Source organism: Sminthopsis crassicaudata, chromosome 3 (assembly GCF_048593235.1).
Source record: "Sminthopsis crassicaudata isolate SCR6 chromosome 3, ASM4859323v1, whole genome shotgun sequence".
NCBI lineage: Eukaryota > Metazoa > Chordata > Mammalia > Dasyuromorphia > Dasyuridae > Sminthopsis > Sminthopsis crassicaudata.
In genome coordinates, this window is record NC_133619.1 from 15,216,574 (window position 1) to 15,244,533 (window position 27,960).

General features: G+C 38.7%; 1 protein-coding gene across 1 annotated transcript in view; it reads right to left on the reverse strand.

Annotated features, from left to right (window-relative positions):
• VEPH1 (ventricular zone expressed PH domain containing 1) overlaps nucleotides 1–27,960 on the reverse strand; it is a 189,035-nt gene that overhangs the window by 38,543 nt on the left and 122,532 nt on the right. The window contains 2 exon segments of the mRNA XM_074298072.1: nucleotides 10,106–10,240; nucleotides 17,031–17,170. Of these exon segments, the coding sequence (XP_074154173.1) occupies nucleotides 10,106–10,240; nucleotides 17,031–17,170 (275 nt within the window).

Genomic DNA, 27,960 nt, shown 5'->3' on the forward strand with positions numbered 1-27,960 from the left:
TTCAGGTGAAGGCATTGAGGCTGAAACAGGCTACGTGACTTATCTAACATCAGACAGCTAGTGTCACAGCCACGTCTGGAACTCTCAGTGAGCAGAATAGATAGAACTCTACTTATAGAGTAAAAAATATGGGTTCAATTCCTGTCCCAGACAATTATTATCTTTGTGACCCTAAGCAGATCATTTAAATTCTCTAAGCCTTACTTATAAAATAGTGATAATAATAACACCTACCTGATAGGGGTGTGGTGAGGATCCAAAGGTATAATCTACATAGGATAATTTGCAAACCTAAAATGTTACATAAATCTGAGCTATTATTATTAAAATCATAATCGAGGAGTTGAAATTTTTTTTGTTTAATACAAATATCAATGATTTATTATTTACAAAAGAATTCCAAACCATTATTGGGTTAAGAGGAAAAAAACCCATAACATTTCAGAATGTTTCCATTCCTGCATTCCCTGGATAATAGAATAATTTCAACTATTTTCTGAAACTACAGAATAAATGTGTTTTTCTGTATCATGCTGATATGTAACATCTGGATGGTTATGCTGGAATGTACAGAACAGTAGTAAAATAGACATGTCATTGCAGAATGGTCTGGTTTAGAAAACACAATTTATTATGAAAAACTAAGGGAGGAGAAAAATTAAGACAACATTTCTCCGCTTCTCTGATTCAGTTTAATTGAAGCTTCTTGAGGGAGGGATTGCTTTTTACTCTTTGTCTTTGTATTTTTCCAGTGGCTTAGCATAGAGCCTTACATGCAATCCATACCATGCTTATAGCATTGAATTAGTTATGTACAAAATGCAAAAATATATTACAAATAAATGCTTTTAATTCCATATAAAATCAGTTTTGTTTTTCCCTTTCCTAATTGTAAATTTCAGAACCATGATTGCGAACCAAAGAGATTCTATCATGTGAGAAACAAATGTTGTTCTTGTTCTTAATGAATTGAATTTCATTTCTAGTCAGGTCCAAAAAGCTTCCCAAATTATCTGACCTCAATAAATTATATGGGAATCATTTATGATGGTTTGTAACCATTAAGAAATAGGGGCAGCTAGATGGCGCAGTGGATGGAGCACTGGCCCTGAAGTCAAGAGGACCTAAATTCAGATCCAGCCTCAGACACTAAATACTTCCTACCTCTGTGACCCTGGGCAATTTTAACCCAATTGCCTCAGGGGAAAAAAAAAGAAAAGAAAAAAGAAAGAAAGAAAGAAAAAGAAAAGAATTAAGAACCACTGAATCTAAATGAAATATAGACAAAATTCAGGGATAGCAGGGATTAAACATGGACTGGAACTCTGAATTTATTAAGTTAACACATCCCCAAAGTCACACTTATAAAAAAAGGCCCTAGAGGGCAGTTTTCAATCTCTGCTCCTAAATCACACCCAGACCACCTAACTTGAATACACTGAGTTGTGTGAGATTTTTGATACTACATAGATGACAAAATAAACCTGTGTTCAAGTAATATAACTCTCAAACATTCCTAATACTAACTAGAGTTCCAAAACCTCTCTAGAAAGCACAGTTTGATGAGATCCAGATCATATGTTTAATTTCTGCACAGGGTCATTTCTTTATTTCTTAGTCCACACTTGCTTCTATCTCAGCATTCTTGCTTGAGTGTCCTGTACTCATTTCAAACTCAATGTCTATCTTCAACTAAACTCCATTTTTCCCCAAGCCAGTCTCTTCTTCAACTTCTCTCATTCTGTCAATGGCTCCTCTCTTCTCATAGGAGCATAATTATGGAATAACCATTGCTCTTTCCCTTTCAGTTGTTCTTCACATCCAATGAATTTCTTTTTGTTTTGATTTCTTCCCACCTTTCCATCTCCCAAAAATGTCTCATCATAGTCCACAGGGCAAAATGAGAACTCATAATCTGGTTCTATCCTTCCCAACAAACCTTATCTTCTGTTCCTTCTCAGATATATCCCCTCTAGACCAGCTCAGCCAGAATCATTACCCAATGAACAATTCCATGCTCTTTTGGACATCTGTTCATCCTGTTAGCTCTGCAGAGAATCTAGTGCTTCTTTTTCTCCACCTTTCCAAATCTGATCTGTTCAGTGTCTGCCTCGACTCTTTCCTTTGCTGCAAAGCTTTTCCTCAACTGCTACCAATCGCTCTTAATTCTGCCCTCCTATTCTATTTAAAATCTGTACCACTTATGCTGGCATTTAACCCAAGATAACTTTTTTCTTTATTGAACTATCTCATTTATTTCCTCAGCTAGATTCCAGACTCCTTTAGGGTAGATAATTTGTGGATTTTTTCATACCTTCATAGTCCTAAACACAAAAGTCAATACTTTAAAAGATCTGATTTCATTGATGTGGCTACTGCCTCCAACAATGCAGATTACAAACCTTCTATGATGTCTTAGTGGACTTCATAATTTGAAATGACTTTAACTTGTTCATTACTTAGTTGTCAACCTTCTACCAAGGAGCTTTGCATTTAGCCAAACTTATGTTTGAGCGATGTTCTGTTGGGGTCATTTCTGAAGCCTTTCTAGCATGGCAGGACCCATCTGAGTTTGTTTTCTGCTGGCACAGTCTTTGAGGAGTCAGGGTCAGAACGACTCACTCAACTAGGAAAGGAGTTCATTCATGGAGGTAATTAATCACTACTAATACAATGTGTTCAACTGAATAATGAAATGAAAAACTTGCTGCCCTAATGAGAATGGGATCTACTCAGAACAAGTTCCTGATCTTATGTTCCCAAATGCTTCAATGGATGCGTGTTCTTAACAACAGGGGCACTCCCTCCAACATTGCGGGTCATGAGTCATTTGTTCCTTTTCATTCTCTGAAATTCTTCCACCATTCATGCCCCATAAAAGATTTCCCCAAGGAACTGGAGACTTAAGCCTTTTAACATTTCATGGAGCCTAAGTAGAGCACTTGAGCGACCCAACTGATATCCCTTACTTTTGCTTTCTGTCCAACTGGTTCAGCTCTTTTCCTTAGCATACATTTCCTGGAGGTGTTTTTGTTTTCTCCCACCTTTTGTACACAAGTCATCGTTGGCAATAATCTACAGGCCATGTGACTACAGTGTATTTTTCCATTAATCTCTGGATTACTTATAATTTAGACACTTTTAAGATTGGGTAGTCATATAGTCATTGGGAGAACATTGGATTTTTAAATACAGGTTATTGTGTCAAGAAATAAGTTGGAAAAAAAAAGAAATAAGTTGGAATTTTTTTCATACATTATGAAGTTCAAATATGATAATATATTTGAAATGCTTTGCAAACTTTCAAGTACTCTTATAAATGCTATGTATCATTACTGTTGTCATTGTTGATTATGATTGGCTAACCTGGTCCTCAGAAGGTAGGATTGTCCTTGAAGTCTTTCTGGCCAGCTAGCTCGTGCCGGAGCTTGTACTTAGGGCACATACACTGTTCATCTGGGGGGGGGGGAGCCTCTGGGGCTAGGATCATGCAAGATAGAAGGGCTCATTGCCCACAGTGTTGCTGCTGGGTGATGAATTCTTAAGCTGTGGAGATCCAAGCTACTCTCATAGAGTTCAACTTTTAACACATCTCCAAATTGAATGTATGGTAAATCTTCTTTGAGGTAGAACAATTAATGGTTTAAAATAAGAGTAAAATGAGTGATGCCATAAATATATGCAAGAGCAAGTATCCAACATGTTCCCTTAAGTTTTAACTGGGTGATTTAAAAGAACAAACATTTCGCAACCGTGGAAGACTCACTGGAATATTATGTGGCCGTCTTTAACTGGGACATTTCCAGTTTGGAAGTCAGAATGAACTTGGGCCAGAAGTTATGTTCCACAGTGACTCTGCTGTAGGTTTGGCTTCCTTAGGAACCCTTCTGGTTTGTCAGCATTTAGGAATGAAAGCCAAATTAAAAAAAAAATAAATAAGTGGATGGTGTGGTATGAGTTTCTCAATGTCTCTCCTTTATCTGGGTAGCAGCGATGAATCTGACCTGTCTTAGTGTGGTGCAAACTAGTCCTTGTTCTTACTTAATTTTATGCATGTTTATAACTACCTCCAAGTAGACCATGAAAGGGCCAAGGGCTGCGTAAGAATCCAGAGTAGCTGGCAAGCCTCTCTCCATTTTCATCTCTCTTTCCCCTTATTCTCTCTAATCATTTTCTGAACACTCTCAGAATTAGCCAAGATAATAAAGCTTCCTTTGCTACTTCAATTCTATCTGGCTTATTGTTTCCCTGTCTCAACCTTCCCTGTCACTGCTCAACTTCTAGAAAAAGTTCCTGTCCCCATTACCCCCACTTCTCCCTGCCCCTTTGCAACTTCTTCCACCCCGATTTCCACTTCATCACTTCACTGGACTTGCTGCCTCAACAGTCTCGAATGACCCCCAAGCCACCAAGTTCAGTGGCTTTTTCTCACTTTTCCCAGTCCCTGACCTCTCCATTCTCTACTCCCTCTTCCTGGCTACTGCTTTAGAGATACCACATCCTTTCCACTTTCCTACTTCTCTGCTTCCTCTAGCTTTCTTTCACCGGCCCTTCATTCTTTCCCTTGCTCCTTCAGGTGATGGTGTCCCAAGATTTTGTCCTTGATCTCTCATCTTCTCTCTCAGTCACTTTCTGGACAATCTTATTCGTGTAACTGCTGGGTTCATGCAGACCCCAATTCTATGACTCCATCCCTCAGTCCTTTTCTGAGCTCTAGACATTCATGGTCAAACATCTACAATGGTGGTCACCTTCACAGGAAATACCATGGAAACTCAGTCAGTATGATCAAAAAATGGGAGAGAAATTGAGTCACATCTCCCATGATAACCATTCAGAACTTTGTTTCTCATACACTGATACCATTCACTTCATTCATTGCAGCTCAACACTCCTCAACTCTGACCCTTCAGACCAATGGACTTTCAATAACCAAACCTACGTATACATAATGAAACTCCCCCGCATGTCTACACCCTGACCTCCCCCTCTGATCTTCTCAGTGGGTGAGTTTTATATTCAGGGCAGTAGTTGGTGATTAATACACACACACACACACACACACGTATAATGTATATACATATATGTATATGTGTGCATACAAGTGCACATGTGTACAAGTATAAATACATAGCAAATATAAGAAAACACATGTGCATTCATGCAATGCACCTATTAATATATGAATATCCAGACACATACACATGTGCACATATATATATATATATACATACATACATATATATATATATATATACATATACACATATTCTCCCCTCTCCCCAGCAGAATATAAAATTTCATTTGTGGAGACCTATTTATAACCCTCCCAAAACCAGAAAGAATTTAAAAGGCAATTCTTACATCTCTCACTAGAACAGAGGATCTTAATATTTTTTTGTGTGTGGTCTGGAGCCTTCTACTAACAGTAATATTAAAAATAATATGTCTACTAATAGTAGAACTAGCAATGAATTTGGTGAAGCTTATGGACCCTTTCTAATCATATTTTTAATTACATAAAATAAAATTCATAGGATTACAAAGGAAGTCGATTATATCGAAATGTAATGGTCAACATTTAAAAAAAACAAGTTCATGGACCCAAAGTTAATCCATGCCCTAGAGAAAGGCAGCCAGGCCTGTCCAATGCAGAAGTACTTTATAGTCTGTCCTTCTTAGGCTTCAACACTACAAAGACAAATAATACAAGTCATAGACCGAGTTTCAAATCTCACCTGCTTGTGTGGAAAAGCTGGAAGGAAGGGAATGTCCTGCTTCAGAAAAGATGGTTTAAAAAAATAAAGAGAGGGCAACCTTCAAAGAATGTGGGAGAATGAAGTGTGAGTAGCTAGGAAGGAAGCTGATAGTCATAAAAGAGAAATTTGTGGCCCAGAACTCAAGGACATGAAACACTCTTTAATGTGCTTCAGGGAATAGAGGAACTTGGCTGGAGCTTGTGAAATGTTTATACACTGCTGCTTGGAGTGAAGGTGATTCTCCTGTCAGGAGGAAGCTGGGAGAAGGGGCTGGCGCCCCAGAGGGTCTCCTTCCCTGAATGCCCCAGAGCCTAACGTGGTTCCAGTCAGACGGCAACTTGGAAAAGGAGGGGCAGCAAGCCCTAGCTTGAAAGAAGGAGACTATGAGGTCTTTGTTGGGACAGGATGTGCTCGACAGGGGTAGAGGGGACTGCCTCCATTCTGATTCTCAGCCCACACGTGGAACTGTGCCCATGCTATTAGCTTAGTGTGGGGGAGAAGGGCAAAAGGCCCAGGATAGGATTTTCCAGAGATCAGAGGAGAATAAGCCACAGGGAAGGAGAAACCCAAAGGGAGCTCAGCTGGTATTTTGGGCAACACTGACTTGGGGGCAGGAGGTAGACACGGGAATCCCAGACTGAGAGGAGGGAAGGAGAAGGGGGTTTGGAGAATCCCTGGCCAAAGAGATATGGGCAGGATGATTTAGGGCAGTACAATGCAGGTGTGGATGGGCTCTTGCTAGTCTTTCCAAAAGGGTTGTGGTCATTGCATTTTGAGAATCGGGACAGGGTTTGGACCAGTGACTCAGCATCAGGAGCTTCCAGAGGAGGTCAGCCTTAAGATCTTGGACAGCTGCTTAGAGCCTAGGGAGCTTGAGGCTTGTCCATAGCCCTGCAGTGAGTAAGGGTCAGAGGAAGGCTGAAACCTGGTTTTCATAGGTCTGGGCCCCCTCCTGGCTCAGTAGGTGGAGCTTTAGACTTGGGAGCAGGAAGATGTGAGTAACTCGGATGCTTATTATCTGTGGGACTTTTAGCCAAAACACTAAAACTCCTCTGCCTCAGTTTCCTCATATGTGAACTATGTGGCCCTAGGTAGGACACTAACATCCAGTTGCCTATGTCCTCAACTGTAAGTTGGGGAAAACAACAACATTTTATAGTGCTGTGGTGAGGATCAAATGAGATAATATTTTGTGGAAAATAATTAACACACTATCTGGTACATAGCAGGAGTATTTAAATGTTTATTTCTTTCCCTCCCCACTTCCCAGGTTTCTTTTCAGGTGCAAATAAGATAGCATGCTCTGTAAACATCAAAGAGCTCTAGAAATGCTCTTAATGATCTATTATAATTGACTCCAAGCTAGTCTCGATATCTCCCATGTTACACTGCTTTTTTAATCAGTAGAAGAATATATATTATTTATCATTATATATCACATTAACAATTAAATTAGTAATAATATACTTTAATTTATAGAAAATAAATAAATTAATAAGAAGTTATAGAACTAATGAATAAATAATAAAATAATACCATTTATATAATGCTTAAAAGTTTGCAAAGTCATCAAAAAACATTTATTAAGCATCTGCTATGTTCCAAGCACTGTGTGCTGGGAAAATAAAGAGAGGCAAAGGACAGTTCCTGCCCTCAAGGAGCTCATGCTTTATGTGCATGACCTTCCTACCTTCCTTCCTTCCTTCCTTCCTTCCTTCCTTCCTTCCTTCCTTCCTTCCTTCCTTCCTTCCTTCCTTCCTTCCTTCCTTCCTTCCTCCCTCCCTCCCTCCCTCCCTCCCTCCCTTCCTTCCTTCCTTCCTTCCTTCTTTCTAAAATTTTAACATTTCTTTTTTAAATTGAAGCTTTTTATTCTCAAGATATCTGCATGGATAATTTTCAACATTCACGCTTGCAAAATCTTTTGTTCCAAATTTTTCCCTCCCTTTCCCCCCCACTTCCTCCTCTAGATGGCAAGTAATTCAATATGATTAAAACATATTCTATAATTCTGCTGTTTCCACAAATATCTATACATGATCTTTCAGGGGCTGCTTTGGATCTGTCTTTGTACAGGGGGCACTTCCTTGATGGGCTTCTGTTAGAAATCAGAAGGAATACAATGTCCCCTTTATCATAGGTTTGTCTCCTTTCCCAGTGTCAAGCGATTCTGTGGAAAGGCAGGTTGGATGGAAGATGCAGCTAAAGTGGCGCTTTAAGCCTGGTTTGGGGCTCACTTCCTCGAGGTGGGTCACGAGTTGTAGGTGAATACAGCATCACTCTCTGTTTACAGCAGCCAGCAGCGACAGATGTTCAGGAAGGAAAGTCAGTGTTAATGGTCCATAACCACCAAATAGCTATTCTGCTGAGGATGAGACTTTCTCATCAGCCAAGTGCCCTTTGTTCAAGATAAATGCAGGTGTTGCTCAACAGGCTAGCTCTCTTGGGGAAGAATTGCTTTTCTATTTTCTCAGATGGGAGTTGGTCTCTGATTTTATTGTTGTGGTGAATTCTAGGTAAGGGAACTCCTGAAGTTTTGCCACTAAGGGCCTGGAGAGAATAAGGGACTCTGCTAGAATCACAGTGTCAGTCTGAGTCAGAAGCCTTCATGATAAGTCTTCCATCATGACACAAAACTGCTTCTCGGATGTGAGGGACAGAGATTGGACTTGTGCTTTCACTTATAATAGGAATGCCCAGATGAGGAAGGTGCCTTTAGCAATCCCAGTAAGTTCCTTCTTTGAACCCCAGATCATTGCCTGGGGCACTAGGAAGTTATGGAACAGGGATAGTGTCACACAGCCAGGATGTGGCAGGGGAAGGACTTTGACACACAACACGGTACCTTTCATCTGCTAATCCTTAGAGTACCTAAAGCACCTCTGGCAGGGTCTGGAACATTTTAAGAACTCAATAAATGTTTGTTGAGTTGTTAACTGACAACAAGGTATCTGATTTTAAGTCTTACCATTGTTATTTGTCCTTCAGGTTCAGTGAAATTACTTGTGATCTCTTGACTCACTAGGGAAGTGGATTTAGGAATTGCCCAAAGTTGTCAGCTTCACTCTCTCTCCCAGGCATCAAAGTCCAGTGGTGAGACAAGTAAACATGGCTAGCGATAGCCTGAGATGCGGTGGAAGGGCTTGGCAAATTCCAAGTCTGACTAAGCTCTCAGTGCCCCAGTGTGTCTGCTTCCACCTTCATGTCCCATTGGGAAAAATGGTTCACACCTACCTGTTCTTCTGGGGAAACCTTCTCATGTGTGGGCTAGAAAGCCCCCCAACTCCCCAGTAGGATAACACTTATAGAGAGTTTACTCTACACCAGGCACTGGGCTAGGAGCTTTATCCTTATTATCTCATTTGACTCTCACAACTATCCTGGGAGGTAGGCATTATTATTAATTCTATTTTACAGATAAGGAAACTGAGGCAGACAGAGGGCAGGTGATCTGTCCCAGTACACAGTTAATAAGGGTATGAGAAAGATCTTTCTGACTCTGAGCTCTATCCATTGTACCACTTAGCTAGACCACTCACCTCCTATCATTTTTCTTTTCCTCATTTGGGAAGGGGAAAGGTTGAAGGAGATTACCTCTGAGCTTCCTTCTCATTCCAAACTGACCAGCCTATTTTCCAGATCTGTCTATTCCACTATGTTATCATATGCAAATAGGCATTGAGCATAATGATGAAAGGCAGTGGAAACATAACCACAGCCAGGAATCTGGGCCCTGGCAATGACTGAGGGGGCAAGCAGAACAAAGAAGGGAGTAATGGAGGAGAAAAAACTGGCCATCTGGTGAGCTCCTTTTTGCTAAATTTGCTAAATTTCTAAAAAAGTGCTAAGCCCAATTTTCTATGCTGCCAAAAAAAGTGCAAATACTCTCCCAAGAGTCCCAAGGTTCCTGCCCTGGTTGGAAGAGAACAAAGGATGACACTATTAATTATCCAATCAGATGTATTCACAAAATGCCTACTATGTGTATAGCGGTGCTGTGGACAGAGCACAGATAGGCCTAGAGTCAAGAAGATTCATCTCCCCGAGTTCAAATCTGGCCTCAGATACTAGTGTGTGACTCTGGACAAGTCACTGAACTCTGTTTGCCTCAGTTTCTTCATCTGTAAAGTGAAATATAGGAGGAAATGACAAAACACTCTAGTATTTTTATCAAGAAAACCCCAAATGAGATCGTGAGGAGTGGGATGGTTGAAAATGTCTGATGTACAACAAAAATGTCAGGTATTGTTTTTGATTCTACAGAAACAAAGTAAAATAAAACACAGAAACAAAATTCCTTACAACAAAATATTAACAACTTAAAAGATTGTTTCTGGGAACATGCTTACCTTCTTATGGGGAAATGGAGATTGTATCATCGCAGTTTCAAAACTGTGAGTTCCTTTTATCTGGGTCTTTTCCCACAAGGATCTGAGAGTTTGCACCGATAGGCTTTGTGTGGACAGCGGCTCCAGAAATGAGCCCTGAAGAGAAAATTCATGTGAAAAAATGGAGCACATTTCCCCAAGGTCACAATAATGACATTCAGTTAGCTCTCAGCCTTAGAAAGACTTTGGGTTTAAATGTGAATTAAATAGTAGGTCGTCTAGTTTATATTTGGTGTTTTTTTTTTCCAATTTTTCAAACTGAGAAAATAATATGAAAACCATTTAAAAGAATTTTCAGTGCAGTTAAGAGAAATCCTTATAAATATTCCTAATCTTAGTGATGCCTTTTTCACTCAACTCATTTTCTAAGAATAAAAGTCTTATTAAAAATTAATGTCATGCTGTGGCTCTCTTCAACAATGAGATGAACCAAATCAGTTCCAATTGATCAGTAATGAAGAGAACCAGCTCCACCCAGTGAAAGAACTCTGGGAAATGAGTGTGGACCACAACATAGCATTTCCACTCCTTCTGTTATTGTCCGCTTTCATTTTTGTTTTCTTTTCTCAGGTTATTTTTACCTTCTTTCTAAATCCGATTTTTCTTATACACCAAGATAATTGTATAAATATGTATACATATATGGTACTTAACATATACTTTAACATATTTAACATGAATTAGTCTACCTGCCATCTAGGGGAGGAGATGGGGGGAAGGAGGGGAAAAGTTGGAACGGAAGGTTTTGCAAGGGTCAATGCTGAAAAATTACCCATGCATATGTCTGGTGAATAAAAAGCTATAATAAAAAAAAGAAATAAATAAAAAAAAAGAAAAAAAAAAGAATTAATGTCATGCTAGATTAAAGCTCTTTAAACTGGGTTGTATAACTGAATGTGGGGGTACAAAATTATGATTTATTATCAGTAAATGTTCGACTTATTTTATATACCTATATACCCAGGTCCCATAAAAATTTCTCAGACAAAAAAAGGCCACAAGTGGAAAAAGTTTAAGAAGCCCTGAGATAGTTTCCAAATATGAGATTCTATGAGTTGAAAAATGATAAAATATCAATCTTATTTTATGTTTCTATGTCAATAAATTTTGAATACATAAGTTTTAAAAAAATAATTAATGTCATGTAAAGAACATTTCTACTTATTTCTTCAAAAACATAACAATTAAGAGAAAATGTCTTTGAATCATATACTTCTGGGAAGTGTAAGGGGATCTATGAGCTGAAAAGGACTTTAGATGCAATATAGACCATTTACTTCATTTTACAGATGAGGAAGCTGAGGCCCACAGAAGTTAAATGACTTTGGCGAGGATTTACCAGAATGGTTGAGTGAGGCAGCAAGATGACCCCAGAGGATAGAGTGCAAGATTTAGTATCAGGAAGATCTGAGCTGAAAGCCAGGCTCAGACACATACTTGTGTGATCCTGGGCAGGTCAGTTTACCTCAGTTTGCCTCAATTTCTTCAACTGTAAAATGGGGGTAATAAAAGTACCTCCCTCCCAAAGTTGTTATGAGGCTCAAAGGAGATGCTACTATAAAAAGTGCCCAACACATTGTAGGTGCTATATACATGCTAATTCTCTGCTCTCTTCTCTCCCCCCCCCCCCATTTCCTACCTCATTTGTCCCAGATCATATACATAATAAATGGCAGAGCTGGGATTTGAACCCACATCCTTGCACTCCAAAATCAGGATTTTCCCCAATGTGCCATCCTGGACCTGCAGATGCTCCTGGATGATAAGTGCAGATGGACCCTCAAATTAATGAGGGTATGGTGCATGGATAGAACACCAGGCCTGCACTGAGGAAGATTCCTGGGTTAAAATCTATCCACTTGCCCTGGTCAAGCCACTGAACTCTGCCTTAGTTTCCTTTCTTGTAAAATGGAGAAGTAAAATAGATTGTAAAATAAAATTGTAAATTAGAATGCTGGAGAAGGAAATAGCAAGCCTCATCAGTATTTTTGCTCACAGAACCCTAAATGGGGTCCCAAGAGAAAGGCACAACTAAACAACAGGCAAGTAAATTTTTTTGTCGCTCATGTTGCGGTGCCATTCAATCAACAAAGTTCCATCAAGTAAGTCCTTAGCAATTGATAAAAATATGACCAGAATCTACCTTTAAGGTGCTTGTCATTTAGTATCATCCTATTTTGTTCCTAGTCTCAAACTTTGCTTCTTTTCATTCCATAATGCAAATAATTCAGTATATCAATAAGCTCATTTGCACTGATACATCCTTCAAAGTTTGCAGAACCTCCAGGCCTTACCATACTGTGCCCATGTAAATCCGATACCCCATATGACACCGACTTCCATCGTCCCTCATCCTTGTAATATGATTAACCCAGCTGCTTGGAGATCATTCTTTTTATTAAATGCTATAATAGCATTAGAGCAACTACATGGGGCAGGGGATAGAGTGCCATGAACCGGAGGAGGAAATGGCAAACTACTCCATTATCTCTGCCAAAAAAAAAACCTACATGGACTCATAAAAAAATGGGACTAAAATGACTGAACAACACAACAGAAACAGGTAACTTGGCAAACCATGCCCTCAATGCTCTTCTTATAGTGGCTTGCGTTGTTACTGAACCAACTCTTGTCTATCCTGGAATCAGAATGCCCGGCTCCTCCTTTTGTCTCTAACATGAATACTGGGTGAATTTTACTCTCTGAGATGCTTTTCTTCAACTGTAAAATGTAGGGCTCTGATGGAGGACTTCCAAGGGACTTCCTTCACATTTTGGGGTTCTGTGGATCTCATCTTTCCAACAAGATAGTAAACTCTCCAAGACCACGGACATACAAGCCAGATGGCACAATAACAGAGGGCTGGACTAGAATCAGAAAAATGAGTTCAAATCCTCCTCAGACATTTATTAAATGTGTCACTGTGAGCAAATCATTTGAGCTCTCATTTTCTCATTTGCAATATGGGAGCATCAATAAGATAATGTCTCTAAAGCACCTTAAAACTTTAAAATTCTATAGAAATGTTTGCTCATCTTGTTATTTCAAAGTATATACAAAAATATAGTCGCCCTCAGAGACAGGGACATCATAAAGACTTAAACAAATGGTTGATTGATTGAGAAATTAAATGACATCACCTTGTCACTTATAAAATGATTTTCACAAGCTTTAAAAAAACCTATCATAAATGTAAATTCACTAAAAATTAAAGCACAGTGTAATGACTTAGTGTTCATTTTCTGCTATAGATTTTGCTTTGATGACTGAAATATAATTATAAAATCATGAGATTGATGAGAAGGGTGTGGTCTTGGAATTCACTCAGTTTGTGTTCTTGTTTTTTATATCAAAAAAAGTTGGGGGCAAATTTGCTTGGCAGTTGGTGGGTCACTCAGGGCATTTGTGACTATAATATTGCAATAATTCTACTTTTTTCTCTAGCATAAATCAATAACTAACATATTACTTAATAAAGCATCGATATTGACTTATTAGTGCATCACAAAAGACAGTACCATTCTTCTCCTTTTGCAATAGCAAACGGGAGGGAGTCTCTAGGATCCTTGGACCCACTAAAATGAAACTGAAGTCAAAAAAAATGGGGGACTCATGGCTAAGACAAACTTGAATTTGAAACCTGTGATGAATGAAGATGCATGTAGATTCTGTCATTAGTGTTGTGCATTAGTATAGAAAATGTCAATATTTGAAAAAACTAAAGACTCATAGAATTCTTTTCAATAGGCAATCTTGAAATACCAGCCACATGCATGGCAACACAAAGAGAAGGATTTGATTGTAGAGTGTAATGAACAATTTGTTGATTGTCCAACCCTGGAGGGCACATGCACATTTGAACAAATCAGTGGCGTGGAGACTCAAGGGAAAAAGGCTTGGACCAACCCTATGAGGTTATTAAAGAGCAGGGATTGAGAAATCAAAGCTCTGGTTTTTATTTCCATCAAAAACAGAGCTCATTAGGAAGATGAGGAAGGACCAAAAGTGAGAGAAGCAGAAGAATTTACAATGAAATAAAAATAATAGAAAAGGAGCCTCTGTTGTTGCTTTCTGTTATCTGGTCTCAAAGAACAAAACAAAACCACAGACCATCAATGAAACGTCGCTAGGAGGAATCAAAATGGATTTTTCTTGGTTCATTTTCAGAAAATTGACAAATGAGCAGAATAAAGAGGGGATGAAGGAAAAAAAATGGGCATTAAGTTAAAAAACCATCCCAAGTTAAGTAGAAGAAGAATCTTGATTGTTACTGCAAGGCAAGGTATAGAAATCAATGGTTGTATTTTCACCTGAGATTTTCATTTAATGTAAACTTAACCTGAGAGGAGTATGGCATAAAAGAGTGGTCTTGGATCCAGAAAGAGCTGGATTTTTATCAGAAGATGGAATCATAATACTGGGAGTTTTCTTTCCCAATGAAATCATGTTTTTTTCATGTTTTTCAAAGAACCTTTACCTATCACTCTGAATTGAGTTGTTCTTATTATAATGTCATTCTATGTACTTGATTAAATGCTATATGAACAAAATGTGCCATCCTTGTATAGTCTGTTTACTGCACTTTCACCTTAAAACTATAATGCAGAAACTGGGGATTTGGTCCCATGGTTGAAAATTAATTTAGTATTTTATTTGATCAATTTAGATATAACCTCAGTAAAAGTTAAGAAAATGCCTTATTTTACAATGGTACAGTTTCTGGACTTGCATTTTTATTTTTTTTGAAGGTTCTTTTTTTATAATTCAAACTTAGCAAATCATTCACCTATCCATTTATTCATTTAATAAATGGTTGAAACTGCACCTAGAGAGAGGACTGTGGGAATTGAATGTGGATCACAACGTAGCATTTTCACTCTTTTTGTTGTTGTTTGCTTGTATTTTGTTTTCTTTCTCATTTCTTTTCCCTTTTGATCTGATTTTTCTTGTGCAGCAAGATAATTGAATAAATATGTATAGATATTCTGGATTTAACATTTTAAAAACATATTTAATATATAATGGATTACATGTATTGGATTCTCTAGGGGAGGAGGTGGAGGAAAGGGAGGGAAAAAATTTAGAACACAAGATTTTGTAAGGGTGAATGCAGAAAATTATCCATGTATATATTTTGAAAATAAAAAGCTTTAATTATTTTTAAAAAATACACAAATGGCTGATTCCCTTTTGAATTCAGAGCATCGTAGCTCTCCCTTGGTCACATTTTTCTGAAAACTTCTTTGGGACATGATAGTCAATCAATGAATAAACATTTATTAAGCATATACTCTGTGCCATGCACTGTGCTACGTACTATACTAGTACTTGAGGAGTATCTGGGGAGACAAAGACAAATGCAAATACTCCATGTTTGCAAGGACTTTACAGAAGAGGGTGAGCAGTTTTTCAATATTTTTCATGGCTGGGTTGATGATTTCTTTAATAAAAATCTACCCAGAAATATATGACTTAGTTAAATGCAGCATCTCTCTCTCACTCTCTCTGTCTTTGACTCTCTGTCTTTGTCTCTGTCTCTTTCTTTCTCTCTCTAGCTCACTCTCTGTGCATATATATGATGTATTTACATGTATTATATATATTCGTACATATAACAAAATGAAAGAATATCGGAATACTACAACTGATCTGAGAAACTCAAAAGGAAGCAAAGACATTACTACAGGAGGAAAACAGTCTAACTGTATTCTGTTGTTTGCCCCACTGCCAAGTTTCCACCAGGTACAGACGGATACTGATCCTGAGCTCCCTCCCTCCACTGGAGAAATACAAGAACTTTCCTCGCTCCTCTTCTGACTCCGTTTCCCAGTTCTGTTTCTTTGTTTCCCATCTGATTACTCCTGAGTCTGGCTATGAGTAGAATTGCTACTGCATGATTGGTTTGTCAAGTAGAGCTAAAGAGGCTTTATCCTGGCATGTATGTATTCTCAGGCTAGAGCCTGAAAGACCTTCTTCGAACCCTTGACCAACTCTACTCTTATTGGGGTATGCCTCCCTTGTCACTGTTTCCCAAGATCCTCTGGGGCTTGCTACAGTCCCTGCTCAAGTAATACTATGTCTTTCTATATGCCATGAACTGAACATAAATATGATCCCTCTTTTCTATGTTGTTTTCCTTAAGTTCCCGGAGACCAAGGAGTGCTTTGATTTTCTATTTGTATCTTTAGTATTTAGCATGGTGCAAGGCACATAGTAAGCTATTAAGAAGCATTTTTCTATTCCATCCTATTACAAATTATTTTCTCCTTCCCTTCTTCATTCTCTAATGTTAAATCAGTATTTAAAATATCAGAAGATGGGAAGTTTTGAGGTGACTCATTGGTAATTAACCAAGAGATCTTTAGGTAGGTGTTGCTCAAAATTGTGGAAGGCCCTCTTTCAAGGGATCATTTTAAAGAACACTTTGTTGAAACTAATGCCCATATTTATAGGGATATATATGTACATGTGCACATTTCTAAATATACCCAAACATATGCATGTAAGGCACACAGTAAATGCTTAATAAAGGTCTTTTCATTCACTGATCCATCCATCCATTTATTCATATAGTCAATGAACTTGCTGATTGGTGTTGACTTTTTAAATTGTCATCGTGTTGCCAGGCTCTCAGGGTCACAGGATTATAGCGGGGGAGCTTCCTTCATTTTGTAGATGAGGTAACTGAGTGTCCAAAGTGGACAGTGATTGGCTCAGGGTTTAATGGCTAATAAGTGTCTGAGGCAAAACCCAAACCTGGGTCTACCGGCCTCTAAGCCCAACAGCCTACCCGCCGTGCCAGCGAGCGGCCTCCTTTCCACCTCCTCCCCTCCTCCCCAGTCTCATGGCTCATTAAGGTGCTGCTATTCACGCGCATGGCACACACCTGCTGAAACAGAAACATGATATGAATCCATAGCTGAGGCTGGCGGCTGATGAGGGTAAAGCTGGACTTACTGTATAGGCAGTAATGACCCTTCAAGGTGCAGCTGAAGGACAGCTTGGCTACACAACTTCCCACCGCATCTGGAAACAAATACACAAAGAGTTACAGAGGAGCCACTGCCTCATGGCACGCTTCACGGCCAGCGCATGGACGCCTTCAGCAGGATGGCCTCTCTCCTTCCACACAGCACAAGCAGCTCCCCCAGGAGCTAACTTTGAGGCAAATCATGGGACAGACCACAGGCTCTCAATGCTGGATGCTGCCTCAGCAATTATGGAGTCCAGATGGCTCCTTTTTATGGATAAGGAAATTAAGGTGGAAAGCGCCAGTGGCTTGCCCAAGGAATGACTGACTAAGCTCACTTGCTGTCATTTGGTTTTAAACTGAGCTGATTTAAAGTTTCTAAAGGAAAGAAACAAAAAATAAGAAAAGAAAGGATGAAAGAAAGAGAAAAGGAAGGAAGAAAGGAGGGAAAGGGGAAGAAGAGGGGAAGGAAAAAAGGAAAGAAGGAAAGGAAGAAGGAAGGAAGGGGAAGAAAGGAAGAAAAGAAAGGGGAAAAAAGAAGGGGAAGGAAGAAAAGAAGGGAGGGAGGGAAGGAGGAAAGAAAAAAGGAAGAAAAAGAGGCTAATTTACATTGTATGTTAGGTTTTGTAATTGAGAGAAGAATTGCATGTCTTTCTGATGTCTTTAAGGAAAAACTTCCTAATCATTATAATTGTCAATGCCACAAACATTTACTAAGTGTCTACTTTGTGCAAGGCCTACAGACAAAACCAAAGAGGGGCTGAAAATTCAATCTAATTCAATCGTCAATCACATGTGCTTATTCGCACCTACTATGTGCCAGGCACTTATCTAGATACTAAATACTGGAGATAGATATCAAGATATCAAGACAAAAATATGTCTTTTATGCTCAAGGATTTATATTCTATGGAGGTAGTAGATGGCAATTCATATTTATGTAGTATGTTGCAGTTTACAAAAGATTTTACCTGTGTGCTTCCTCTTTTGAGCCACTTGCTGACTTGTAGATGCATTGACACGTTGGATTTACACCTAACACAATCCTTAATAAATCCCTACCAATGTGTTTCCCATTAACAATCAGCCAATAGACATCATTAATTCTTAGCAAAAGCATTTGCTCAGATGTCATAATAAAAACAGTGGCCAGTGATTACTTCCCTCCCCCTCAACCTAAGGTACACTGTCCTGCAAATACAGATAGCTCCTATGGACAGAATGAGCACAGACTTGAAGCACAAAGGCAATGAGGGAGTTTGTGTGGCCAAGGAAACTCTTTTCACCACCACTGTTTCTACTGACATTACCGCCACAATCAGTATGTATGAAGTGCTTTAAAATTGGCAAAACCCTTTCTTCATGGATCCTCACACATCTCCCCTGGGGTGCAGTGTCTCTGCTGAGCAGGGCACTTAGCTGGGATCTCTACAGCCTCACTCAGATCCAACTCATGATGTCATCCTTATGATGTCCTTGGTCATCTTCAAGAATGAAAGATGAACACCAATGTTCCTATCCAGCAATTTATTTACATTTTGGGAGTTACAGAACTCTTTAGGAATTCTTAGTTTGTATTCCTTAAAGTAATCCATGTTCCTTGAAGTCAGTGAACCCTTCCTGTTTCCCCATTTCCAGGGAATTATGTTCAAATATGCTTTGTTCAAGAAAGTCAGGAGAGTGGGCCGAATAAAATAAACAACCAATATTCATTTGGGAAGAACCTGGAAGGAAAACCTGAACCAATATCTTCTTAACAACGAGTCTCCTTTTACATGACTAATGTGATACATTAACTTGACGGCACATGTGTAGCCTATATCAGATTGCTTGTTGTCTTGGGGAGAAAGAAGTAAAAGGAGGGACGGAGAAAACTCTGGAGCTCAAAATCTTACAGAGATTAATGTTGAAAACTATCTTTATATGCAATTGGGAAAAATACTATTAAATAAAACAAAAAATGAACCATAAAATGACACCCTGAAGCTAGACTGTCAGGCTGGGAATTATGAACATAAGCCAACTTGTTCTGTCTTATTAGAAATCAACAATGTACACATTTGACCTTGGCTCATTCTTTCAATATTTTGTATGCTAATATAGAGAGGATACTGATCAATAAGGAAACCTTTGTTTCTCTCTTTCTGTAAGAGATATCATTCATAACCTCTCTTCAATTCTACAGAATTTCAGGGTTAAAATAATCCTGTCCATTACCATTGGGAAACATGGGGGTTAACATTGCTATTTTTCACTCTAATGGCATTTTTCTCTGGACTTTTCTCTCTATAGACTCGGGCTCGGAAACATGAACCTTTAGAATCAAAGAGTACCAAATGAACATAAGTCATTATTTATTCTGATGCCAGAATTGAGTCCTACATTGCTTAGGATGCTTGTGTTTGCAAAGTACATTCATATATAACACCACTTCTGAGTTACTCTTTTAATTTGCACTCACACTCTTAGATTGGGTCTCTACCTTCCTTAGGTTCTATGGGTAACTACTCATATAGTTCAATGGTCTATTCTGTAGGATTAGGGTTCAACTATGATAGGCCCTTACCTTTGTACTTTAGATTAACAATCACTCAAAGAAATTACTCCTACCATGTTCTTACTGGCATTTACTAAGATTTCAGTGGCTATAAAATATTCTCCTTTCCCCATACATTCAGAAAACTGTCTCACAAATACACAGCTTGTCCATGGGAAGAGCAGAGAGTAAGCAGAAATAATGAGGATTATCACATATGGCTAGAGTGATGTACAACTGTTGATTACGTGGGGTTTAGCTATATTTTTTCTCTTTACATATATATTCTCACATAGGTCCCCTGACAAGCAATGTCTTTGCTGGCAGGTTGCTTAGTTAGGTTTCCATGGTCTCTTCTCCACAGCTTAATTTTCAAATGCCAAGGGTTAGCTCTCTTTCGAGTCCACAGCTGTCTCTCTTTGCTGCTTGGGTTTCTAGTCCAGAGATTTACTTCTAGACATAAATGATTACTCTTCTTTATCCATATCTGTTTGGAGGGTATTTCTCTGCTTCCTCAATTATGTCTTGATCTTTCTGGAACCAATGAACCACAAGAAGCTGGGAGATTTCTCTCTCTGGGCAAATCACTACTACTTTATAGCAGAGCAGAAAAAGAGAAAAATCCTTTCCTTCCCTTCCTCTAGGGTTCTCACTCTACAATTGTTCTGAGATTGGTTGATTTACCAATTCACCAAGTAATTGGGTCCTATCTTGGAACTGACAAATTCTGTCCAGAGCTTAGCTATTTAACAGCCATAAATTAAGCATATTCAATGTTTACTTATTCAATATCAAAGTCTTATGTGGCATAGTTTACAAATAATCAAGAAATTAGCTTTCTTCCACAAGAACAGGAGCCTACCAGCTCTTTTTGTAGTAGCTAGAAACTGGAAGTTGAATGGATGCCCATCGATTGGAGAATGGTTGGGTAAATTATGGTATATGAAGGTTATGGAATATTATTGTTCTATAAGAAATGACCAGCAGGAGGAATACAGAGAGGCTTGGAGAGACTTAAATCAACTGATGCTGAGTGAAATGAATAGAACCAGAAGATCACTGCACACTTCAATACTGTATGAGGATGTATTCTGATGGAAGTGGATATCTTCATCATAAAGAAGATCCAACTCACTTCCAGTTGATCAGTGATGGACAGAAACAACTACACCCAGAGAAGGAACACTGGGAAGTGAATGTAAACTGTTAGCACTACTGTCTATCTACCCAGGTTACTTATGCCTTCGGAATCTAATACTTAATGTGCAACAAGAAAATGGTTTTTACACACATATATTGTATCTAGGTTATACTGTAACACATGTAAAATGTATGGGATTGTCTGTCATCGGAGGGAGGGAATGGAGGGAGGGAGGGGATAATTTGGAAAAATGAATACAAGGGATAATGTTATAAAAAAAATTACTCATGCATATATACTGTGGAAAAAAAATTCTAAAAAAAAAAAAAAGAACAGGAGCCTACTACAGCTTATAAGCCTGAGGGTCACATTCATGTCTTCATTGAATGAAGAAGTGAATATTAAGTTCTTGCTCTATACCATGCACCGATTGGCAATATTGGTTGTGTTAGCTCTCAGTGCTTTTCTAAGTCTCTAAAGCACAGAACAGTTATGGATCTTGTCAAAAGTTTTCTCACTGGAGTTTATTACATTCATACAATTATAGGTCTGAATCCCAAAATTAAAAAGCTGGAGTTTTCACTCAACTTCTTGATGCTGAGTGAAAATGTCCCAAATCTTTAAGCCAATGCTCCTTTTAATTATCTTTTGATGTCATTTAAAAAATGGAATTCAAAATGCAGCCAAGATACAGATAAATAATTGTATCATTTAATTGAGCAAATGGTTTAAATAGATAAGTAAAGGGAGAAAAGTAACTCTAGGCATTTGTTTGATGATCACTTTTATGAATGAAATAAAATAAAGCCTTATTCTAAATGTCAGTCATAAATGTCATCTTCAAAAAACTATACAATATCCTTAGGACATTCACTTTTTTCTGGGGGGTGACAGGGAAAAGAACAAGTAGACATGGAAGGAAACAGTCATATGATTCAGTTCCACATGACCTGAAATAACCCTTACTTCACCTGATTCAAACCCCATTTAAATTAAGAAAGTTTAATCACATGGACCCACATTTAACACCACATACTAAGATTAGATCAAAATGGGTCCAAGATTTAGGCATAAAGAACGAAATCATAAATAAATTGGAGGAACATGGGATGGTTTACCTCTCAGACTTGTGGAGGAGGAAGGAGTTTGTGTCCAAGGGAGAACTAGAGACCATTATTGATCACAAAATAGAAAATTTTGATTACGCCAAATTAAAAAGTTTCTGCACAAACAAAACTAATGCAAACAAGATTAGAAGGGAAGTAACAAATTGGGAAAACATTTTTACAGTTAAAGGTTCTGATAAAGGCCTCATCTCCAAAATATACAGAGAATTGACTTTAATTTATAAGAAATCAAGCCATTCTCCAATTGATAAATGGTCAAAGGATATGAACAGACAATTTTCAGATGATGAAATTAAAACTATTTCCGCTCATATGAAAGAGTGTTCCAAATCACTATTGATCAGAGAAATGCAAATTAAGACAACTCTGAGATACCACTACACACCTGTCACATTGGCTAAGATGACAGGAACAAATAACGATGAATGTTGGAGGGGATGTGGGAAAACTGGGACACTGATGCATTGTTGGTGGAGCTGTGAAAGAATCCAACCATTCTGGAGAGCAATCTGGAATTATGCCCAAAAAGTTATCAAAATGTACATACCCTTTGACCCAGCCATACTACTACTGGGCTTATATCCCAAGGAACTACTAGAGAAGGGAAAGGGTCCTGTATGTGCCAAAATGTTTGTGGCAGCCCTTTTCATAGTGGCTAGAAGCTGGAAGATGAATGGATGTCCATCAATTGGAGAATGGTTGGGTAAATTGTGGTATATGAATGTTATGGAATATTATTGTTCTGTAAGAAATGACCAGCAGGAGGAATACAGAGAGGCTTGGAGAGACTTACATCAACTGATGCTGAGTGAAACGAGCAGAACCAGAAGATCATTATACACTTCAACAACGATACTGTATGAGGATGTATGCTGATGGAAGTGGATTTCTTCAACATAGAGAAGAGCTAATCCAATTCCAATTGATTAATGATGGACAGAACCAGCTACATCCAGAAAAGGAACACTGGGAAATGAATGTAAACTGTTATTTTTGCCTTCTGAATCCAATTCTTCCTGTGCAACAAAAAATTCAGTTCTATACACATATACTGTATCTAGAATATACTGTAATATATTTAACATGTATAAGACTGTCTGCCATCTGGGGGAAGGGGTTGGGGGAGGAAGGGAAAAAATCTGAATAGAAGTAAGTGCAAGGGATAATGTTGTAAAAAATCACCTATGCATATGTACTGTCAAAAAATGTTATAATTATAAAATTAAATAAAAATTTTAAAAAAATTAAAAAAAAGTTTAATCAAATTTAGGAAACAAGAATTATGCTGTTAAGTATGAACGAGGGGGAGCCTTCCTCTGGCCCCAGAGCCTAAACGCCTTCTAGTCTTATGATTGAAACAGCCTACCTTAGAAACATCAGTATGATTTCTTATTTGATTTAAACAGAACAAGAAGACAGGAGAGCTGACAAATGAGAGAATTATAATTATAGAAAATGGATCTGTCTCTTGTTAACTTCCAAAGGAAATTGAAACCTTAATGCCCAATAGAAGTATCAGTGGCTAGCTGGGAAGGACATCTCTCATGGTCAATCTCCACATCAGAGCACTGTGGTCCAGAGCTTTGGAGCTCTTCCACCTGCTTCTTGAGGAAGGCCAGGGCTGGAGAGGTCGATTGCATCCCTTCCTAGTTCAGAATTAGGGGAGCGTAGGATTCTTTCCAAGAAGTCAGGGCTGTCTTTAAGACATGACTATTGACTTTGCATCTTGTCTCTAGTTTTTCAGTACTGGGCAGTCTGAAGAGAGTCCCCCTGAGGGACATAGTGCTTCCCCTCATTTAAGTCTCCGAATGGCAAGTTGTCCCAAGCAAGACAAGCAACTTGGGCTGGTACCCAACTCTCTTGCCAGCCCCTCTCAAGTCCTCCTCTTCTTCCTGTTAAGTTCTCTAATGTTCTGATGGTCTTTCAATTGTAATCCTTCTTTGGGAAGAGGTTTCTTTTCTATGTGAATATTTTTCTCTGTGAGCAGGTTTCTTGGGAGGCTTCTGGAGCCTCCAGCCAGAGCGAAAGTAGAATCTCAAATCCTCTTCTTCCCTTCCAAAAGTGTGGGATTGCTGGACTTGCAAATCCACAGGATGTGTTCTCCTTGACCCAGTCCAGAACGAACCTTTCAGACTCTAATTTCTCCTTTTATCCTCCCAGAGAATGGGCTTGTGGGAACTACTTACAACCAATGAATTTGCTCCTTTTTAAAGGTGGGTAAACTCCTTTTCAGAAGTTTAAAAGTATAAAGGCTTGAACTAAAGGTGTGAAATCTGAGCTAAAGAATTGCCAAGTACCGACTTACTACTTAGTAAGAACCTAACAAAGTTCTGTTCTCCTGTCTTATCACCTTTACTTCATGGGACATCCTCCAGATTATGGGGGTGAAGCCTGAGGACTACAGCCGATCATGGAACCACATAAAGAGCTACCCCCATATTTTGGAAATTGTCTCCTTAAAAACAGAAGATTTACTCATGAATAGAGAAGAGAGAAAAGATAAGAAGTGGACTATTTACATTCTAATGATAGTGGATGATGAAATGAGGGCATAGACAGCAGAAGCTGTGAGTTTTCTTAGGAGTTTTGTATAGCCTGAAACCCCTAATTAAGTTAGATACAGAAGGCAAACTTCAGCATGGGTGTTCCCTACTAAGTTCTTTCTAAGGCTTTTGTAGATCAACTTTGATCTTTTCTTTTTCATTTAAATTTTTTAATAGTATTATATTTTTCCAAATACATGTAAAGATAATTTTCAACATTCACTTTTGCAGAATCTTGTGTTCCAAAAATTTTTCCCTCCCCATTCTCCTTTCTCCTCCCCAAGACAGCAAGTAATTTAAAATATATCAAAAAATGTCCAGTTCTTCTAAACATATTCCATATTCATCAATGCTGTGCAAAATAAATCAGATCAAAAGGGGGAAACCATGAGAAAGGAAGAAAAAACAAGCAAACAACAACAAAAACACCAAAGGTAAAAGTACTATGCTTTTCTCTCTGCGTGCAGATGGCATTTCCCATCATGAGTCTGTTGGAATTGCCTTGAATCATCTCATTTGTTGAAAAGAACCAAGTCCATCCCAGTTGATCGTCATATAATCTTGAATCAATTTTGATCTCAATGATTACATAAAGATAGTGCCAGCATAATACATGGGGGTTAAGGAATCTGGAAACCTGCCTTTGATGATGTTTGGCCATTTTGTGAGTCTCAGACAACTGAAGACTTCTCTGTTACATTGAATGAATAGACAAAAATTTAAAAAAAAAATCGAATAAGCCCTTCCTATGCTCCAGATATAGTACTAAGCTTATATTCCAATAAGGGAAGACAGCACTTCTAGGGAATAAGAAAACAGATGCTGTTCAGAAAATGATATGGTGGTCTCATTCTGGGTTATGCAAGGCTCAGCACCACGAGGCAGGAGACCCACGTATCCCGGAGGAGAAAGAGGGTCAGAGTAGCAATGGGCATCCGTGCCCATTCCAGTGGATTTCCCGTTCCAGTGAAATTAGCATAAATCAATATATACTGATTTAGTAATTTGATATATTTAATTCCTCTTCCAACCCAACAAGGCACCAAAATTTGCCATACGTGCTCTGAAAGTGATAGTTCTATTGGAAATTAACTTCAGAAGATCTTAATGTCTCTCACTGCTCCAGTGACTTCTCCCTGCCCTTACTATTAAAAACAATTGCTTCCCATAGTGGGTCTCACAAAGGGCCAGGGATAATTTGAAGTGGTATGGGGGCCATTCTATGGTACAGCCCACCAGGGCCATACCAGTTTGGATGGTCTCTTTCTTTTTGTAGACATAATCCCTAAACCTCACCCAAGAGATGCAAAATGATGGAGAAGTATCCAAAGTAAATTCAGATATCAGCTAGGGAGGCGTTTCTCAGGTGCTAGCATAATAGCTGGGGAACTCCTTAGGAACCCAGCATCAAATGCATCTTTACTTATTTATTTTACATGGTAGAAACATGGTTGGTTTCTGGAAATTCTCTCTGAGTCATTTTTTGATCACACCGAATCAGGAGAATCCCATATGTTATCAATAAGCATATGGCTTGAAGCAAACTGAGATGTATCAAAAGTTGGGACCCATCAGGAAGCCCATCCCATATGCTACCAATTACTTCACACTCCTGCAAAACTAGCAGCCAGAGACAGGACGGGGAGAACTCTAGGAAATTCTGTCTGATGCCACCGGGATGCGCTTTGCTTACATTTCTTCCAACGAAGGAATGAACGCTCTTGGGCTGTCTAGCAGTGGGCAGCCCATCATGCAACATCCCCTTGCTCTCCCTTGCTGGTATTTTCAGGATTTTCTGCACAAGCCCTCATACACTAGGAGAACGTGACAGATGATGTTCCAGTATTGATCCCATATACAAGTCGAGGAGACTTGGAGACACTAGGCTCCCAAACTGACCTCCCCAAGGTTCCCAAGTCCTCTGAAGAATGGGGGTGAGACAGCTGCTAAGGGAGCTTGGTCACCTGAAGAAATCTGCCAGGATACAAAGCCACTTTCCCTGGAAGCAGCATGATTTAGTGGGGAGAATATTGGTCTTGCATCTGGCTCATGACTCCGGGCAAGTCACAACTCAGAAACTCAGTTTCCTTATTTGTAGAATGAGGGCATTAGACTCTTAAGTTTCCTTCTAGTTCTATACGCAGTAGCCTATGAACTTCACCTAAATTTACCTGTTCCTTCTTGACAAATAAGATTGAATTAATGAATAAAAGACAATAATTAAGTTTTTACTTTGTGCCCAGCCCTGTGCAAGTACTGGAAATAATAATTAACTATTAGATGAGAATAGCTATGGATAGTAATAACTTTCACATGGAGCTTCAATTCTAATATGGGGACACAATCAACAGAAGGGAATGGTGGCCAGGGAAGGGTATTTTGATTTAAGAAGTTGCAGTATAATAAGCAGAGCCTTTGGACCATTGATCATCATGCCCTTTCCAGAAGCAATAGTAGTAGTATTTAGGTAACTGCTCCCTGAAAGGTAGAGATCTGGGGAGGGAGAGGGAAATATATGAGACTCTTTGGATTTTCAGCCTTGCATTGTTGCTAATCTTTGTGAACTCTGTAAACCTTAATACATTATTAGACTTTGGGTTATTATTATTTCATGATACTGTGAATATGTCAAAATGAAAGGTATCCTGTCTGATTCATGTGATGAACTATCACTTTTACATCTCTTTCAGGCACTTATATGTTACATTATATTGACTATATTATAGACTATATTGAAAACATAAAATTAAACTGGGATAAATATAAAGTCTAACACTTGGGCTCAAACAATCAACTTCTTCTTTTCTTTTCTTTTTGAGTCAATTGGGGTTGAATGACTTGCCCATGGTCACACAGCTAAGAAGTATTAAGTGTATTGAGGCTAGATTTGAACTCAGATCCTCCTGATTTCAGGGCTGGTGCTCTATCCACTGTGCAAACTAGCTGCCCCCAACAATGGGGAGACATAACTCAACAGTTGTTCATCTGAAAAAAGATGGAGGTCTTAATGGACTTCAATATTGTGATAATGACAGTAACAAAGACAAAAGAAATCCTAGGTACATTAAAACAGGTATGTGTTGAGGATTAGTGAGATGATAACCTTCCATATTCTGCATCAATCAGACAATATCTGGGACCGTGTTCAGTTCTGGGCAATGTATATTACAAAGGTCATTTCTAAGCTGATTATTGTCCTTCATGGACCAAAACAACATCACTATGTTAAAGTCAACTTACAGTGTATCTGAGTGTGGCTGAGCAGAGCAATACGAGCTTAGAATGCTCTGCCATAGCTTGGGCACAAAAAGTCCCCAAAAAGGTTGGTGAAGGACCTTGAATTTATGATCCAAAAGGACTGGGTAAAGGCAGTGGGGATTGTTTAGTCTAAAGAAGAGAAAAATTGGGGAGGCACCATATTTAACTTAAATTTTGTCATGTAAAAAAGGAGTTAGATTTGTTCTATACGGTCCCAAAAGGCAAACCTATGGGTAATGGC